The following is a 20,103-nucleotide window of genomic DNA, read 5'->3' as shown; positions in this document are numbered from 1 at the left end:
ACATTTCCTTTAAAGTCCAGTTTAAAACCTCAGTCTCTTAGCAAGTCTCCAAACGTATGGCCCCTACTAGTATCTTTCATCTACTTATAACACTTCCATTGCATGCAGAGTAGGTCTACAGAATATTCCACTTTAATTTTTTAATCTACATACAGTTTGTTTCTCTAATGGGGGTGGCAAGGATGTTTTAAGTTCCTTACACACATTATGTCATTTAATCCTCACAACAACCCTAGAGAAGGATATTATTTTAACAGATGGGGAACTCAAAACACTCCCAGAAAACTTGTTTAATCAAAAGAATAATTTACTAAAGCAAACACTGGTATGGCAATAAGAAAAACAAAAAATAACTCAAGTCTTAAATGGCTACTTAATTTTTTTTTAAATTAGTAATTAAAATTTAACATCCTTTCAATAATTCTCTGAAGGGAAGTTGAGACAAGAAACTTAAAATTAATTTGGGGTCTGTTTTATCTTTGGTGTGTTTTTCTCATAAATCTGTCTATAATGTTATTCTGATTCATTTCTGTGCCACAAGTCATAGACTGAGATACAAAAGTTTAGAGTATTATTATTACGCATTCTCAAGTACAAATTTAAAAAAAAGTTCTTGAAGAAAGGAATTCAGGGCTGAGAAAAGACCACGATAGAGGATCTTTGGGAAGGGAGAATCTTTGGGAAGGGAGAATCTTTGGGAAGGGATCTTTGGGAAAGGAGAATGACAGAGGAAGAATTATGTAATGCAAATAATATTTTAATTTCAAATTTTTCATAAACTTTACATTACAGGTTTGATGAACATGTTTTACTTAGTAGTATTATGTGCATACTCTGTGGATTATGTTCTCATTTTTAATATCCTTGATCAATCTTTTAAAAAGTCACTTTTTGTGCCAATTACATAAAACCAGAAAATGAAGGTAGTGCTACAAAGCTTCAGAAAGCACCTCTGATAGAAGTTAATATTGCACAACTGGCTCTTATAACTCAGACAGCTGAGGTTCTGATCCACAAGTCATGATAAACAGAATCTTTCAACCCAAGGAAATGGCACTCACTATACACTGGCTCTGTCTCTACCTAATATATAAATATATTTCATGTATGTATTTCACCAATCTTACCATGCAAGCCTCCATTAAAGCAGTGTGCATTTCATCTGTTTTATGCTCTTGATCTGCGCCTGCTTCCAAAAGAAATCGCACCATCTCTAGATGTCCTAAACCAAAAGTTTATAAGATTACTTAAAAATATTTTATTATTCCCCGAAAATAAAATTACAATATTTTGAAAAGTTATATTTAACTTAATAGCAATACATTTATTACCACAATACTAAAGTCAGCTACAAGCCACCCTCAACTGCCCAACACAAATTATACAAGTGATCTGTGCTGTTCTACTCCTTACCCTGTTACCCTAGAAACTGCTATTACTAAAATCCTTGCTGTAGGTGAGCAAAGGTGGCCCTAAAATGCAACACCCAGAATAACCCCTCTACAACCTTTTTACGGCCCAGGCATGCCATAGTTATTTTATTTATACTATAGACTAAATTAGCTTTTGTGAACTAGTAGCCTGGGATGATAATCATCACTGAAGTTATTTCTAAGAGGAAATGAGCTTTAAGTTTCAATAACTAACTCACAGACATCTTAGGAACAACCTGCTTGTAAGTTGGAAACCGTATATATAAAAATATTCTTGAAACAATACCATTTATATTTATTCATTTATTTAGATATAAATATATATATACACATACATATATATACACACACACATATATTTATGTAGTTTCAAATAAACCATATGCTTCAGTTCAGATAAAGATTACCTTGTGAGTAGTTACAATGAACATAAATTATATTTTAAAAAGGACTTCAGATACTATGTAAGAAACAGTAGAAAAGTGACTAATTTTTTTCCAACTTCATCTGGAATGAGCTGCAGTCAATTTTCAGTCAACTGGGAATGGAGGAAGGAGTGGATGGCGGAAGGAGTGGATGGCGGAAGGAGTGGATGGCGGAATCATGAACAGTTAAAATTAACTCTGGTGAATAAGTGTAGCACCTGCCATACCTTGTTTTTGCTAACAAACTATCTCTCCTTCCTCTCTGTCATTCTCCCTTCCCAAAGATCCACATCAATGTTTAGTCTCAGCCTGAATTCTATCCCTTCCCCATCTCCTCCTTGTCAATCTGTATCCTAAGAGACCTCACCAGAAATAGAGGAAAGTAAGAGTGTCCATGGATCCTTGGAAGTAGTAGAGATGTTCTCCACCAGCTCAGTTCTATATCCAGTTTCTCTAACGAAAGCCTGCAAGCCCCAACCTCAGCAGGGTGGGGCTACAAGCATAGGAGAGAGGGAAGAGTAGTTATACATTGCCCCATCTCAAAGCTCATTGGCCAGCTGGGTCTCAGTAGTAAAATGGAGCTAGTTCCGGTTTCAAAAGTATTTGCTGGAAAGATGAGAGAGAGCCACCCAATCAGCCTGCCCTGGAGAGGCTGCCCCAAGGCTTAATTTCTCCCCTCCCAATGAAGATCAACCTCTGCGTAACTACTAAACAGAACTGGAGAAGTAAGAGACCTCAGCTGTGCTTCCTAAGTACCCTTAATCTGAATTATCTGTAACACGAGATAATCAAAAGTCCTTTAGAGCACATTTTTACATTTAACTTAAATTTTAGTCATTTATGTGTCTAAGGAGTATTTTAGCCATGTTTTTTAAGTGAAGTTATTCCAAAAGACCTAACAAAACCCTGGCCACTCTGAAGTACTGATAGAATGAAACAAAACAACAGGAGGGCCAATGCAAGGGTGAAGGAATCAAAGCCCTGGGTGCAAAATTTAAGGAGACATTCGCTCACAAGCTAGTGTACGTGAAGATTCAGCCATTGAGAGTGAGTGCCTCCTTAACTTTTGTACCTTGCCTTGCAAGAGCTTTTTCTTGATGCCTCTGGGTCAAAAATGTATCACTTATTTTATGATACAATCATGACACAGCTGCAGATGGTAGAAAACATTGAAGTGAATGGCTATGCAGGTATAAAATTTCATGAAATTTTCTTTTTAAAAAGTTTCTTAGTTTATAGCAATTTATCTGTCAAAAAGGTTGATTCCGAAAACTGTCTGGCTCTGTGGCTGTCTTTTTAGAATCTAGAATCTAGATTAACTAGCTGAAGACCAAGTATCTTTCCAGACAATTATCTTGCTCCCCCCAAAAGAAGATATTTTACTCTATTATCAATATTTTCAGGTTGATCGACATCATTTAGAACACTATGTACCCCCTTTGTACAGCTATATATTGGTAGGTATTCTCAATTTCTACCAGCTCTTCCTTCTAACTTTATTAAACATGTTGATACTCTAAAATTGTTCTTTTGAATACAAACTCCCTCCACACCACTTTTTATTTTTCTTTTCATATATCCTCCTTTCTCTTCAATTTTTTTCCTTTCTTCTTGGTATCATGAGAAATAGCTTAAGCACCTTCTTGTTAATAAATCATTCTAGCTTCTATTTATTTATTTCTTTACTGGCCATATTGCACGGCACGTGGGATCTTAGTTCCCCTACCAGGGATCTAACCCACGCCTCCTGCAGTGGAAGTGCGGAGTCTTAACCACTGGACTGCCAGGGAAGCCCCTCATTCTAGCTTTTATTGCATTTACTTTAAATTTACAGGCTAAATACTTCTGGATTCAATAGGATTCTTTTGTGTAAACCAGGCAAAATACTCTGACAAGCAAAATCATTAAAAAATACAGTGCATATTAAAATTAAATAACTGTTTCTAATAAAACAACTGGATCAATAGTCATTTTTCATTGACAATATTTATAATATTGAGTGTATATTTTAAAAGTTTAATATATAAAGTTTATATATTAAACTTTTAAACTCTAAAACACTTTAAACACTTACTTATAACGTACTATATACTATTACCATATTTTATTTTTTATTTTAAGTGACTAACCATTCTATATGAAGTAACTGTCATTTCATGAGTTTAAAAACTTTGTTTAAAAAAACAAGTTCTTTACTGTACCTTTGTAACAAGCTAACGTAAGGGCACTCTCTTTAAATTCATTGGAATGCGTATTAATGCCAGCCCCATTTTCTAGCAGCAATCTGGCTACTTCCACATGTCCAGCACTTCCAGCTTCCATAAGAGGAGTATGACCATTTTCATTATGGTCCTCAATACTAGCACCGGATTCCAAGAGCACCTTTACAACGTCTACATAACCTCCAGCACAAGCATATGTAAGTGCTGTGTTGCCTATTTGAATGAAGAAAAACAAAGACATTAACATAAAATACCAAAATAAAACAGAGGTTTATTTGGTATCAAACACAAAACTGAAATGAGAGACTATAATCTTAATAAATTTACCTATTACACTTATATATATAATTCTTTTCTTCATTACATTTTATCTTACTGAAATCAACTCCCTATTCTTTCCATTTAAAAATCAGGGTCAAACACATGTGGAAAATCAGATACACTTAACACAATTGTAGAGTTATAAAAGAACTGAGCAATTCTGAAACTAACTTCCCACATGAGGAAAAAGTTACAACGATTCTAACTTTAATCAGAGAAATGTTTCCCAAGCTTTATTTTTTCTTTGGATTATAATTATTCATCATATATAGATATACCTCATACCGTTACTTTTAATCATGTACTGTTTTCACTACAACTTTACACATCAGTTAACTGGTGGCCAAAGTTAAAATAATTTCAAAAACATTCCCTCATAATGATAAAAATCTCCCATGTTACAGGGGAAAAAAAGTTAACTTTTGGGTAAAATAAGAATTCCTAAAACCCCCTCAAACCAGAACATGCAGACCTTTAAAATTATTTTAAATATTTAATAAATTTAAAAATCTTGCATGAAGGAAATGCACAAAATATATTTTCATATATTTTAGAGCTTTTACACAAATCCATCTATGCCCAAATTTGAAAGAAAAAAAAACTGATTTAGATTAACATTGTCTCTTGTGTAACACAACGTTTTCATAATACTTTCTTTTTCTATAGGCCACAATTTATTAACACTCGGCAATGACAGACCTGCCTTCTGTTGCATATCCTTCTTATTCTCCCTGCCCTCCCTTCCATTTTCCCCTGATAAATAGGAAACTTGGGTTTGAGAGGTGGAGACCATCCTCTCCACTTCCAAGAGGATGGTCCTTTTAACTGGGCCAGTGTTTAATATAAAAGAACCAAGGCCAGTTAATAGCACTCATACACAAAACAGGAGAAATTTCATTCAAAATACATGCTATGTATTTTAAGCCTAATGCACAGATATATACAAATGTGCAGCATTGATAATTGCAAAAGCATCACTAATGATCACTTTCATGTGAATTAATTACTATCAGAGGGTGTTAATATTTAAAAACTGAAAAAGAAGTATGCATAACCTGTTGAAGACTGTGCATTGACATCAGCTTTATGAGCTAGCAGCAACTTCACAATTTTGACATGTCCTCCATTAGCAGCAGCCATTAAAGGTGTAATGTCACCTTTGATCCCCCTATCTTCCACATTGGCATGCATTGCCAACAAAACCTTATGAAAGAAAAAGTTTAAAAGATATTAGAAAATGATATTTTCACCAAAATTTTTTGAACATATATTTATGTTAACACCTACCTAGTCATACTACAGAGCCAATAAGCAAAAGAGCCAATAAATAAAAAAAATGTATCTAACAAAACTATTTCTTGAAATGAGCCTGATGGTTGATTTTATTTTATTATTTCCCTAATACACAGTCCAAATTAAGACAAAACAATCAAAAAACTGTGAGCTTTATTTTGATAATACAAACCTGTGCAAGCTCATAATATCCAGCAGAACAAGCTAAACAAAGGAGGCTCTCCCCTTCCTCAGTGTGTTCATTTACACTTCGCCCTTCAATGAGTAACTTTCGCACAGCATTTACATCTCCTTCTGAACAGGCTTCTGCCAAACTGCGGCTATTGGGGGAAGAATATTGTAATATCAGGATATAAGAATATAAAAAATTGCCCAGCATAAGTGTTGATTTTTGAAATTAATCTGGACAGTAGTGCTAAAAAGAATGATTATTTCAATATGACTCATAACAAAAAGAAAATAAAATGATTCAGTTCACTGAGTTTTTAAAATCTACATATAAAAGTCATTGAATTAAAATTATCCACATTACAAAATGTTTTCAGTCATGTAACTGAAAGATAAAGTCTAATTTACTATAAGTAGGGAAAAAATCCAAAATTTTAAAACATAAAATTGTATAGAAAAATCACATGAAGGAAATACAAGTTATAATTACACTTCTGTTTGTTTAGTCACTAGAAAAATTTTATAAGATTTAATGAAATGGGTAAAACTTTTACTAATTATAAATGCCTATCTGAGTTCTTCAATCAGGTAAAGGGAAATCAGATAGGAAAGTTGTGAGCATGTAATTTTGACTAATCTATGAATAACTGAGAAGGAGATTCTTTTTTTGAAGTATTTACTTATGCCATCATGTTTTGGGGAAGTATGAAAAATATCCAGGTAAGGCAAAGGCTTAATTCAAGCAAAAGGAGAGTGGAAAAAGTGGTGGAACAACAGAAAGTTATATTTAGAGTAAAGCATTTGCCCTGTAAATCTTCCAAAAGAATTTCAACTATGGACATTTCTAAAGATTCCTTCACTTGCGGCTAAAATTCATTCTTAGAAAAACACTAAATCCAAGTCTCTTCATTAATATTCTCTTTATTTCAAATATACCTCAATTCTTACAACCTCCTCTTAAAACGTGGCCCTGTCACTTCAGGTACTAAAGCCATCATCCATGGATAACCTGTTTTCTACACCCATATTATCACTACCACCCAGTTTTAAGAACATCATCCTCAGCCAAGATTATGGCGAAGTCTCCTAAGCAGTCTCCCTGCTTTTACCCTTGATCTCCTTCAGGCTCTTTTCAGTGAAGGAGCCAGAGAGATCTTGCTTAAAAGGAAGTAGACCTGTCACTCCTCTGCTCAGAATCCTCCACTGGCCTTTAACCTTACCCACAGTAAAAGTCAGAATCCTTCTAAGACCTGTCCAGTGGTAGGATCTCAAACTCCTCCTTTTACTTCTCTGGTTCCATCACCTACTATTCTCACTTACTCTTTCCGCTTTAGCCAAATTGGCTTTCCCATTTTTCATCAAAAATGCTAATTAAGCTGCAACTCCAAGATTTACGTATCTGCTATCCCTCTGACAAAAAAGCTTCTCCCAGGCGCAGCTCACTGCCTTATCTATTTCAGGTCTTTGCTAAAAAGCCACCTTTTAAATGAGGGTTTCCCTGACTACCCTATTAAAAATGCAACATGATCCCTAACCCCAAACACTGCCTTAGCACTTCCCCATTCAATTTCTTCTGCCCATAATCGTTATCATTGTATGCCATATTTTGTCTACCTGTTAACTGTACTGTCCCCTGCCAAAGTGAAAGTCTCAAATAGCACTTAATAAGTTTGTCTCTTAATTTCCCATTTTATAGGCAAAGACAGTCTCTAGACTCAATGTTCTCTATCACCTTTAAGTAAGTTCAGGACAAATCCCTCCCACAAGACATTTCATGTATAAGAACATACTTTTTCTCCCTTTCGGGTGGTCTCTCATTCTCTCTCTCCCCCTCAGGCACACATCCTCCTTTATTTCCCCATTTGAACTTTCATTCAATTTCCTTAGGTGTGTTAGCTTTAAAAGAGCCTTTCAGGAACTACTCTAGCAACAGTTGAACTTCACAACTTCTGAGCAAAGGGTATGTTAAATCTGGCACATGGCACCACACTTAACTAATGTAAAACCTGGCACATAACACCCACTGCGTGCCACTGTTTCTCAAGCTTTGCTGAACAAATATGACTGTCACAAACATGGTCTAGTGTTTTGCTGATCACTTTTAGTAGTGTCAGTGCCAAAGAATCTATGACTCTTTATTTTTCTATTCTATTTCCTGCTTGAACTAGCTTTAATATACTCTTCAAGGTGTCTTGCCAGTCCCAGAAGGCACATTAAAAAATATCTGGAGAATATCAATAATATCGTAGGCTAGAAAAACTGAACGTTAACTAAGGAATAGAACTGGAAGTTAACTAAAGAAGGAGAGTCAATCTATGAGAAGGATGGTAAAATAAACTAATAAAAACAGAAAACTTAGATGAATGAAGACAAACACAGAGTTAAGAGAAACAGCAAATTCACACTCTTGTTAATAATAAAAGATGTTGCATAAAAACACTATTATATAAAAGACAATTCTTGAATGCTATTTTTTATTCTCTAAACTCATATATAAAAGAGTATTCTCATTTTTTCAACTATTTAAAGGTAACTGCTAAAATACAGTTGACCCTTGAACAACACGGGGGTTAGGGGTAACCACACTCCACTCAGCTGAAAATCTGCAAATAACTTAATCAGTCTGCCCTCCATAAATGCAGTTCCTCCATATCTCTATATCCACGTTTCTGCATCCATGGATTCAACCAACCACAGGCTGTGCAGCAATGTAGTATTCACCACTGAAAAAAACCTGTGCTGGGAGTTCGCTGGTAGTCTAGTGGTTAGAATTTGGCTTTCACTGCCGTGGCCTGGGTTTAATCCCTGGTCGGGAAACTGAGATCCACAAGCCACGTGGCATGGACAAAAGAAAAAAAAAAAAGAAAGAAGAAAAGAAAGAATAAAAACCTGTGTATAAGTGGACCTGTGCAGTTCAGACCTGTGTTGTTCATGAGTCAACTGTAAATAAAATTGCTTTAATGGCTTCTTTTCAGTTAAAGGAAAAAAAAAGAAGTCTCTGAAGGGTGAAGACAGTAACATGTATTTTCCAGCTGCTTCCTTGGCATTGTATTTTTCATTATACTATCCATAATTGTTTTATATACAAGATGGTGTGATTGTTTTTTATTGCATAACATCATCAGAAAAACTTTAAACGCCAAGTCAGAAAATATTTACTGAGTTCTTACTAAACGTGAAATATTATATAAAAGGAATTATAGGACAAATAAAAATAACATCCCTGGAACTCACTTACATTCAAGTTACAGAAACTAGATCTTTGACGTTTTTGAACATTCATAAAACAAATAAACAAATAAAAACCCTGCCCTTTAAAATGGTCAGAACTATGCACATGAAGTAGAAAATGGCATGACTAATTAGAAATCATTTACTTCTTTGTCACCAAAACATTAAAAGAAAACAAAATCTAAATAAGCAAAAGGTCTTTTATAACATATTGGCTAAGAAGTCAGCCTTGTAGTCAGACACTGGTGTCCTGCCTCTGCTACTTGTTACCTATTCAATCTTAAGTTGCTTCTTTTCAGCTTTTCATGAGTAAAATGGGAATAAAAACAAAATCCATGCCTACGGCTTTTTGTGAGTATAAGTAAGATATCACAGGTAAAGTGGTTAGCATAGTGCCAGGCACAAAATACATGCTCAGTAAATGTTAGCTATTTTAATTATTTTTAAGAAAATGTTTTTATACCGATCACGGTGGAAACACACTTACTTGTCCGACTGCCCTGCATTTGCTGTGCTTTCAGCTCTCATACGGGTAAGTGCAGCAGCAGCTTCATCCAACGCACAACTAACAGATGATGTCAACCTCCGAAGCACTTCAGGATCTGCAAAGGCTTTACCATCAGCCGTAGATAATTTGCCTATTCCTATTATATTATTTTCACACCAATTCGGATATACCCAAAAGGAGAAACAAAGCAAAATTCAAGTTACTTAACTCTATTTATGTTAAACTCCAAATGATACACTGGACATATATATTGCCTGGCCAGAATCTTCTGGGAAATCACTGTTCTCCAGTTTTCTATTAGTCTTATTCCTTCCATGTGGTCCATAAGTGCTCAACTCTGTGACTCTCTGGTTCTAGAAATGGGTCGTTGGTCTATGCTGGGACAATCGGGTGTCCTCACTCAGACTTCTGCCGTACGTTTGCAAGAAGAACCTATGCTCAAAGGTTGCTAAATTGTGAGTCATGAGCTATTTGGTCACTTTTATCACCACAAAGAGAAAAAGACTACCCAAAATAAGTCAACATAGAGGAGAGGAGAGCAGAGAAATAGGAAGGAGACAGTTCTGATAAAGTTATATTTGACTCATTGACACTAGTAGTGCCAGAAGCCAGCACCATCCCTATACCTTTGGTAAATGCCCATTTTCGTTTAAGAATGTTTAGTTGGGCTACTACCACTTGTGACCAAAAAAATGGCCATATAAGACATTATAGGTTATATAAAAGATAACCTATCTATGAGTACTTATTTGCTTCAAATTATGACTACAATTTACTACATACACCCAAAATCATGTCTAAAAACACCATATCTAAAAAATATTCAGAATAGACAATTTTTTTTTAAATTTCAAAAGCAGAAATGGTTAGTTACCATGTACATGAAACACAACTTGTTGCTATTCTACATAACACTATAAAGCAAGCTGATCTCTAACCTTTATTATTCTAAACTCAGTGCTGCTTAATCCAGGCTGCCCATCAGTGGAGCCTTTCAAAAGTACAGATGCTGAACTCTCCTATATCTAAAGATATAATTCAGTAAGTAAAAGGAAGGCCTAGGGATCTACATACTTTAAAGGCTCTAAGGAGATTCTGATGCACAGCCAGGATTAAGAACCTTTGCTCTAACTTGAAGATAAAACATCTAATGTTATAATGGATACTACAGAACCCCACTACTCAACATGTGGTTCATGAACTACTGATAGAAGCATTACTGTCACTTGGGAGCTTGTTAGAAATGCAGAATCTGAGACCCTAAAATTTACTGATCAATAACCTGCATTTTTTTTTTAATTTTTTTAAATAGCTACTTTATTTATTTATTTATTTATTTTTGGCTGTGATGGGTCTTCGGTTCGTGCGAGGGCTTTCTCCAGTTGTGGCAAGCGGGGGCCACTCTTCATCGCGGTGCGGGGACCGCTCTTCATCGCGGTGCGCGGGCCCCTCACCACCGCGGCCCCCCCCCGCCGCGGGGCACAGGCTCCAGACGCGCAGGCTCAGCAGTCGTGGCCCACGGGCCCAGCCGCTCCGCGGCATGTGGGATCCTCCCAGACCAGGGCTCGAACCCGCGCCCCCTGCATTAGCAGGCAGACTCTCAACCACTGCGCCACCAGGGAAGCCCAATAACCTGCATTTTTAAAAAAGATCCCCAAGTGATTCAAACGCAATTAAGGTTTAAGAAACACTATTAGAGGTTTTAAAACAAACTATTTAACTAAGACAAAGACCAAAAAGATCTCCCAAGTGATAACATATCTGTACAGATTTCTTTTAATAGTGGAAGGACTCAATAATATCATATAAGTTTGTGTTTGAAGTTTATTTTAAAAAAACTTTATACGCATTTGCTTTTCCTTCTGACAAATCCAAGATATGAAATATTACATCTTATGGAATAAATATGGCAAAAAGCATTTCTGATTTTAGATATTTAGATATAACAAATGTTCAGAGCAGTCAAATTTAGTGTCTGCTACAATCAAGATGTACAAAGGATAAATAAAAGCAGTCTTAATCTGGTAAGACTGATACCTACTGCATAATTTGTGCCACTAATATTAAAAGCCAACTGTAGTCTGAACGTGCTATAGTAGTATTTATTCAATAAGACATCTGTGGTTAGTTAAGTATCCTAACATTATTGAGACCAATATCACAGATGCATTCTCACATGAGAGAATTAGCTCCAATATTTTAGCCAACTCAGATTGGCTATATAACAACTATTTGTCAGTGACAAAAAAGAACTAAACAAGAGGATACGTCCAGATCAGAAGAAAGTAATCTCTGTTTTAAAAAAAAATAACATTTAAAATAAAATATTCCATATTAAATTTTTATGAACTTCTCATATCTTCATAAGTAAAGGTAACTATTTTAGTAAAAATATCTAGGAAGTAACCTAAGAAATACATAGTAACCTTTCAAATAAATAAACAGTGATTGGAAATTAATTTATCTAGCTACTCTGGATTATGGTGATCTTTTTTACTAGTCTTATTCAATTATTAGATATTAATCAGTGAAGATCAGTAACAGAAAAGATACACGATGACTAAATTATTCTTTCCAAGTTATGACATTTAATCAATTGAACAGAACCATATAATTTCAGAGAAAAGGTGTATCAAATGATTATCTAGATTTCTGATTTCAAGATGATTTTAAGACAATTATTTCCCCCCTTTTTCTTCTCAGAACTTACTCAAAGGAGAACTAAAATACAACAGGAACTCCATCTGTGATAAAACTAGAAGAAATTTGTAAATCAAAGCTAATATTCATGAAGACATAGTAAAGAGGAGATTAACTGACTTAGCAGAACAGAATAAGCAGAAATATAGAAATCAGTGAGAAACAAAGTGATCAGCCCAATAGGACTCAGGAGTTATATACAGGTTCCAGGTTCAGGGGTGAGGCTTGGGTTGGAAAACAGAGAGACTGGCTGAACACCTGTGAGGAGCAGTCAGACATTTAAGACTCCATCCCAAACTGCACAGCCAGATAATTATTCTCTAAGGAGACTAAACCAGAAAGACCCTGGGCTAGAAGATATTGGGTATAGATGAGGAAGAGATAATACTAAATTGAAAATGAGGATTAAGTGAACATATGCATGATAAACAGTGAGATCCTTAGCCCCTTTTCTACTCTCAGCTCCCAAAATGCTGGCAGCCAGCATTTATAATTCACTAGACAAAAACAGGCAGATGGGGCTTCCCTGGTGGCACAGTGGTTGAGAATCTGCCTGCCAATGCAGGGGACACGGGTTCGAGCCCTGGTCTGGGAAGATCCCACATGCTGCGGAGCAACTAGGCCCGTGAGCCACAATTACTGAGCCTGCATGTCTGGAGCCTGTGCTCCGCAACAAGAGAGGCCGCGACAGTGAGAGGCCCATGCACCGCGATGAAGAGTGGCCCCCACTTGCCACAACTAGAGAAAGCCCTCGCACAGAAACGAAGACCCAACGCAGCCATAAATAAATAAATAAATAAACCCAAAGTTAGGGGCTTCCCTGGTGGCGCAGTGGTTGAGAATCTGCCTGCCAATGCAGGGGACATGGGTTCTAGCCCTGGTCTGGGAAGATCCCACATGCCGTGGAGCAAATTGGCCCGTGAGCCACGATTACTGAGCCTGCGCCTCTGGAGCCTGTGCTCTGCAATAAGAGAGGGCGTGATAGTGAGAGGCCCGCGCACCGCGATGAAGAGTGGCCCCCACTTGCCACAACTAGAGAAAGCCCTCGCACAGAAACGAAGACCCAACACAGCCATAAATAAAAAATAAATAAATAAATTAATTAATTAATTAATTAAAAAAAAATAAACCCAAAGTTAAAAAAAAAAAAAAAGTTGTGCCATTTAAAAAACAAACAAACAAACAAAAAAACAGGCAGATGTGTCTCTCAAGAAATTAAACAGCCACAGAGAAAAGACTTAAAGATATTGACATTTGGGGGTTCTCAAAGAAATGGAGAGGCTTCTGTCCAATCACTAGTATACTAGGAATTCTAAAATGTTCCCAAGATTACCCAGCTCTGGTGTACACACTCTATATAATCTTTGGGACTGTGAATTTGATAGATTCTATCCCCATGATTAGGTTATGCTATATGGCATAGTTGACCTGAAGATAAGAAGGCTATCTGGGTGGGCCTGACCTTATCACATGACCGCAGGACGACCAAAGAGATTTCTTTGGCTGGTTGGAGAAAAGGAAATCAGAGATTCAAAGCACAAGGATTCCACATGCCATGCTGATGTGAAGATGGGGGGAATGTGGGCGACCTCAAAGAGGTGAGAGCAGTTTCAGCTGACAGTCTGTACGAATATCAGGATCTCAGTCCCACAATTCCAAGGAATTAAATTCTGCTGCCAACAATAATAAACTTGGAAATGGATTTTCTTCTACAGCCTACAGATGAGAACTCAGCTTAGCTGACACCTTGATTGATTGTTAGCTCTTATAAAGAAAACGGGAAAAAAAAGGGAATAAACACAGAAAGGAGAAAAATGAAGCAACTATTAGCATCCTATAAAAAGGAACTCTACCTCCAAAAGTAGCTCCTTTCAGCTGAAATCTACCTTCATGTAGCATCTTTAAGCCTGGTTCTGCCTCTTCGAACCACAGAAAACAAATATCCCTCTTATATTCAACTTGAGTCTTCTCATCTTCAGGAGAAACATTCCCTGCTCCTCTTATGACATGGTTTCAAATAATTTCACAATCCTCATTTCTCTCAGGTAAACTCCTAAAGCAACATCAAATTTCAGGCAAATGCTAAATTATATCACTGCTACCCTGTACAGTTTTCCATACTCAAGGAAAGAACCTTGCATGTGCCCCTACTATGTTTTCATCTGTATTTGGTCAAGATTCCCTTAATAATCCATTCTAGAATTTTACCCAGGATAGAAATCAAACTTAACCATGAGTCCTTCAAATATTTAGATGCTGTGTTATGAGATATTTATTGACAGAATTATCAAACAGCAATAGGTCAGTTTTATGCTATAATGAAATATCAGTTTATATGCATTGAATGTACAGAATCTAGCATTGGTTCAGGGTGCTCAAGCCATGAACAATTAATGTTCACCATATATTTATGTCCACTTTAGGAAAGTTAAGAAAATATGGTTATTTTAAATGATCACAGAGATTTAGAGTTACTGGTCCCTTATATTTAAGGCATATTACATATCATGATGCTTACTCTTGGTTATGTATATAAACTCTAATTAAAACACTTCCTGTGAGGACAATATAATGATGATCCACTTTACAAAAATATAATGATGATTCACTTTACAAGGTTTTAAAAGACAATCTGTGACAAAAAAGTGGAGGGAATTATACACAGTCAATTCTTATTATTCATGGTAGTTATGTTCTGTAAAGTCACTGGGAACACTGAACTAATGAATACTGAACCACTGCTCCAAGGGGAAATACAGGGCTAGGTGCCTGGAAGTCTCTGGCCACAGCATTTGCATTAACCAGTCAATACATAAGCTTGTTTTATGTGTGTTTTTGTTTAAATACAATCTTATTTAATATATTATACTTGATTTATTAACATTGAACTCACAGCCAACAGCACTATAACTCATGCTGAAGAGGCTTATCTAATACACATATATTCTACAAAAGGCACATCACAGCCTTCTCACATTTAGTAACACTAGATAGCACTTCAGCATTATACTTGGAGGCCATTTGAAATCACCAACAAAAGGCACAAAAATGTGGAAAATGTGGCACTAAGTAGACCATGGAAAGGACACTTGTTTACAGGATGAGTGCTGAAACAAGAAGGCAGAGAGCATCACTTCAGCAGAAAACATTCACGCAGAACAACTCAAAATTTTCACCATTCTGTGCATTTCTATGAAAGACTGAGAAAGCACTATAATTTGGGGGTATAAATACATTTTATAAAGTAGGTGAATTTGCAAAGATGGAATTCAGGACTAATGAAAACTAACTGTATAAGAAGTCTCTGTTTGGACTTCCCTGGTGGCACAGTGGTTAAGAATCCGCCTGCCAATGCAGGGGACACAGGTTCGAGCCCTGGTCCAGGAAGATCCCACATGCCACGGAGCAACTAAGCCTGTGCACCACAACTACTGAGCCTGTGCTCTAGAGTCTGTGAGCCACAACTACTGAGCCCATGTGCCACAACTACTGAAGCCCGCACACCTAGAGCCCATGCTCCACAACAAGAGAAGCCACCGCAATGAGGAGCCCACACACCACAACACAGTAGCCCTGCTCGCCGTAACTAGAGAAAGTCCACGCGGAGCAACGGAGACCCAACGCAGCCAAAATAAATAAAATTAAAAAAGAAGTCTCTGTTTATAAGGTTTACAACAACCTGTCAACTTTATTCTGGTAATGAAACTATGCTTATATGAAATGTTGCATGTAGTGCTCTAGAAAGTAATCCATTAACCTTTATGAACAGTCTTATACTAAATATACAACATCATACATTTATAATAACCAGAGTTTTTAAGAGTTATATAGAACTTTGGAAAATTAGGCTTATTATATATGTAGAGTTTGCAGACTTACCTGCAGCTTCTAGTAAAGCTTCCAGTCTAGCTTGTGTTTCTGGATCTACTGTCCTGAGGTCTGCACCATCAGCAGCACCTGACAAGAGTAACTTGGAAGCCGTTTCCAGCATTGGATTTTCCAAATCATCCTGATCCAAAATGAAAGACTCCACCTAGAAAACAAATACCAAAAAGAGAAGAAAGGGAGGAATGAAAGGAGAAAAGGAAAGTTGGAAGAGAAATAAACAGAAGAAAAAGGAAGAGAAGAGAAAAATATTTTAACATCAAAATCAATGATAAATACAATGCAATCCTGAATAATTTCAATGGGATAGATAAGCCCACAGTTTAAAGGAGAAAATTACATTTGTAGAATAATTTAAGAATGTATTATTCATATCATATGTAGTCTATTTTCTTTTCTTACTGAAATCATATGTATTCTTTTCTATTCTAATTTCATGGGGGAAGGGTAGTGGATGGGAGAGGTTATGAGGTTAATACTTAGACATGAAACCTCTGACTTTGGTAGAGGACCTAAATTAGCCGTTCTTAAATTTTTTGTTCTCAGGACACCTTTATACACCTATAAAGTACTGTGCTGCTCCCAAGGACTTCATATAAGGGTTATATTTATTAATATTTACCGTATTCGAAATCAAACTACAATATCACAAAATCAAAACATTAATATCACTACTGGTTTCATTACAAAAGTTTTTAAGTACTGGAACGCTGTCAAGCCCAGGCAAATAAAATTTCCAAAATTCTAGTTTGTGCTTGAAAGCTTAATTTTATCATTGGTGACAAATACTGTTGATTGTTTCCCTTAAAGTAATAGGCTCACTTCGATCATTTCTGAGAACATTTGCCAAATGCCCAAGTTTGACAGGCATAGTACGTCTGTCTTTTATATTTTTCCAGCAAAAAAGACATTTCATGAAAAAAAAAGTGGACTATTCACCTCACATCTCAAAAAAGCCCAAGTGCTTTTCCCTCAAACACCACCATACTTTTATATGCATAAGTGCTTTATGTGTACTTCCCATTTTGTCACACAATAACATTAAAAGGACATGTATTCAAAAGTGGAAATTTCAAAAAATTAATATTTATTGCTCTATCAAGATTATTCTTCAGGTGAAACTGGGCTTTCATTTTATTTTTTTAACTGTGAGTATATGGCAGTGATAACTACAATGATACTTGCACAATTTGGTGCCATGGCCTTAAGAGGCCAGCAGTTTTACCTACCATTGCTTTTGTATCATCAGTGCAAATATCAACCCAGTAAAAAGGCAAATAACATATTAGTATTGTGATGAAAACATTTTTGACCTCTTGAACATCCTGAAATGATTTCTGGGAACTTGAGAGGGCTGCAGACCATACACTGAGAACCACTGATACAGTAACATAGACCAGATTCAATTAAAAGAAATGTAAAGAATTAGAAAACAGCAACTCTTAAGAGATGGGGAAAAGTTTTGTTTTGACATCCCTTGTCATAGTGCTACTTACAAATAGGTATAAAGATATAATTCTTTACAGTTTGCTGATAAAAAGTTGATAATTATTATATAAAAATCACTAACATCAGGTGAAATTTATTTCACAAGTCTAAAGTACTTCTAACACTGTAATAACTAAAATAGATATAAAAGTTACTAATAACCTAGAACACAATTATCCTCATGCTTAGTATCTAGCTGTCAGAAATAAGATTTTAAAACTTCAGAAATAAAATTCTTAACCAACATAACATCAGAAACTCTATTGTTCCATCTTTAAAAGTCACCTGTCTAGCAACCAGGCATAAATCCTCTATTTAATCAATATATATTTAATATTGAATGTTAAATTTAGGGGGAAATAATATGCTTCTTTCTAAATTTCCATTAAGCTAATGCAGTTTAATATGAAATAACATTTCAGATTTCTAGTATTTCAAATATAAATAGACACAGAACACTGAAAATAATCTCCGTAAATATTTGAAAATTTTCAAAAATTTTGCTATATATTAACCTTAAATATCTATATGATAGGAGGGAGTTAAGAAAAAGACAATAATTTTTTTTTAAACTTTTATTTTTAAAGGCAGTAGTGAAAGCATAAGTGTTATACATTAGGAAGGGGACTTTTCAGCATGGTTTGGTCATAGACACATGTGATTCAATATTATAGAGTGGTAAAAACTATGTCCTCCTATCTTTAACCATGGTCCAGACAATGAGTCTTTCTAGAGAAAAAGTTGCATCCCAATGAAATTTTCTGTTAAAATATCTACAATTTTTCAATCCAATGGGAGAAGACAAAAAAAAAAAAAAAAAAGAGAGAGGAAATAATCATGGAAAAATGAAAAGAGGTTAAAATGAACAGGTGAAAAATTAAATAATGTTTCAGAAAACAAAAGATATCAAAGAGCAGTGCAAAGTGCCAAACCAAAAGTACAGATCAAAGGTACTAAAACTGTTTAAAGGAGACAATGCATGCAGAAAGAATATGAAAGGATTTTGACCAAAATAACTAATTGGTATAAGAAAAAAAGAGAAGAAGGAGTATAGCACTGGTAGACAAGCATAAAATTTCTATATGCTAAAATACAGGGTTTACTATAGGAAAAGTCAGAAAGTTACAAGTTAGATCACAGAAGGTATTAAATTTCAAACAAAAGTGATTTTCTGACACAAGGTCCCCTTATGCCACATTGTATCTTAACTAAGTTCGGTGAAAATTTACTAAGAAAAATGCATCTCAATCTTTTCATGAGGGATACTAAGTGCAGAAGAAATATGTTTTCTTATTGATTTAAATCGTCTCCATAAAAGTTCTTTTTCTTTGGCCACGCAGCACAACTTGTGGGATCTTCGATCTCTGATCAGGGATCCAACCCGTGCCCTCAGCAGTGAAAGCCCGGAGTCCTAACCACTGGACCGCCAGGGAATTCCCATCCATAAAAGTTTTCATATTGATTTTTAAAGCCCACTATTCTTGATATGTGAAAAACTTGATAACTTAAAAATCAGTAGATTCAAGTGACTATGAAATTCTATATATAGATTTTTAAAAAGACATTAGTATGAAAGAAAAGAATAGGAATGGATGTCTATTATAGTCTCTCCCACCTCCCAGTTTAAGATTAATGAAGAATAAACTAATTTCAAGGATACTGTTAGGATCTAAAGACCTAGGTACCATTACTGCTTCATCTGCTACCTGTGAGACCTAAGCAAGTCTCTCAGCCATCTCTAGATGCTTATTCTGCGTAATTTTTTCATGAATTTTTCACATGACTTATTATACATATTTACTGTCTTTCTAAACTCCATGGAAATAGGCACTTTGTTTGGAGCACTGATATATATACAGCAACTAGAGCTATGCTCATCACATTGTCAGGACTCAAATAACTCTTGAATAAATAAAAAGATGGTTTGGGGACCCTTCCCTTTCAGATTCTAAAAGGTTGCAGTGTATTTGGAGAAGGGAGAGGTAGTTACAAAAAATAAATTTAAAGGTATATTTTATAGATATAGAAAAATCAAATATTAGGTAGCAGGTAGGGCAAAATGCTATCTTCACTGATTTATTAAACACACTTTTATTACAAACAGTCTTTGTACAAGAGATATTGCTGTTTACTACTATGAGATGTGTAAAATTAAGCCTACTACCTAGGAGCTTATTTCTTTAATGTGAGAGTAAAAGTATACAATAACAATAATACAAAGTAGAAAGTGCATAAGACGAAGAGAGGAAAAAAAAAGAGCCATAGGAGTTCTGAAGAGGAAGCAGAAGAGGACTTCCTCCTTTAACACCAATTCCTCTTTTCCCACCTGGAAAAATTCTTGTGCTACATTACAGAACAAGTAGAGAGACTGATATAAGGAGATGCAGTCTTATAAAAATACAAAAATAAGTAAACCTTTATTCAAATGT

The 20,103-nt window shown here is 35.6% G+C and overlaps 1 protein-coding gene across 8 annotated transcripts in view; it reads right to left on the bottom strand.

Moving 5' to 3' along the window:
* Window positions 1-20,103, bottom strand: part of ANKRD17 (ankyrin repeat domain 17) — a 164,390-nt gene that overhangs the window by 72,690 nt on the left and 71,597 nt on the right. For all 8 annotated transcript variants that reach the window (XM_059922851.1, XM_059922852.1, XM_059922856.1 and 5 more), the window contains exons 2-7: window positions 16,181-16,334; window positions 9,581-9,737; window positions 5,867-6,014; window positions 5,457-5,604; window positions 4,060-4,293; window positions 1,128-1,222 (exon numbers count right to left, since the gene is read on the bottom strand). In XM_059922851.1, coding sequence (XP_059778834.1) covers window positions 1,128-1,222; window positions 4,060-4,293; window positions 5,457-5,604; window positions 5,867-6,014; window positions 9,581-9,737; window positions 16,181-16,334 — 936 coding nt within the window. The remainder of the gene's footprint in view (window positions 1-1,127; window positions 1,223-4,059; window positions 4,294-5,456; window positions 5,605-5,866; window positions 6,015-9,580; window positions 9,738-16,180; window positions 16,335-20,103) is intronic.

This window comes from Balaenoptera ricei, chromosome 5, assembly GCF_028023285.1.
Source record: "Balaenoptera ricei isolate mBalRic1 chromosome 5, mBalRic1.hap2, whole genome shotgun sequence".
NCBI lineage: Eukaryota > Metazoa > Chordata > Mammalia > Artiodactyla > Balaenopteridae > Balaenoptera > Balaenoptera ricei.
Note: the sequence above shows the minus strand (reverse complement) of the source record. Positions and strands in the feature narration are given on the sequence as shown.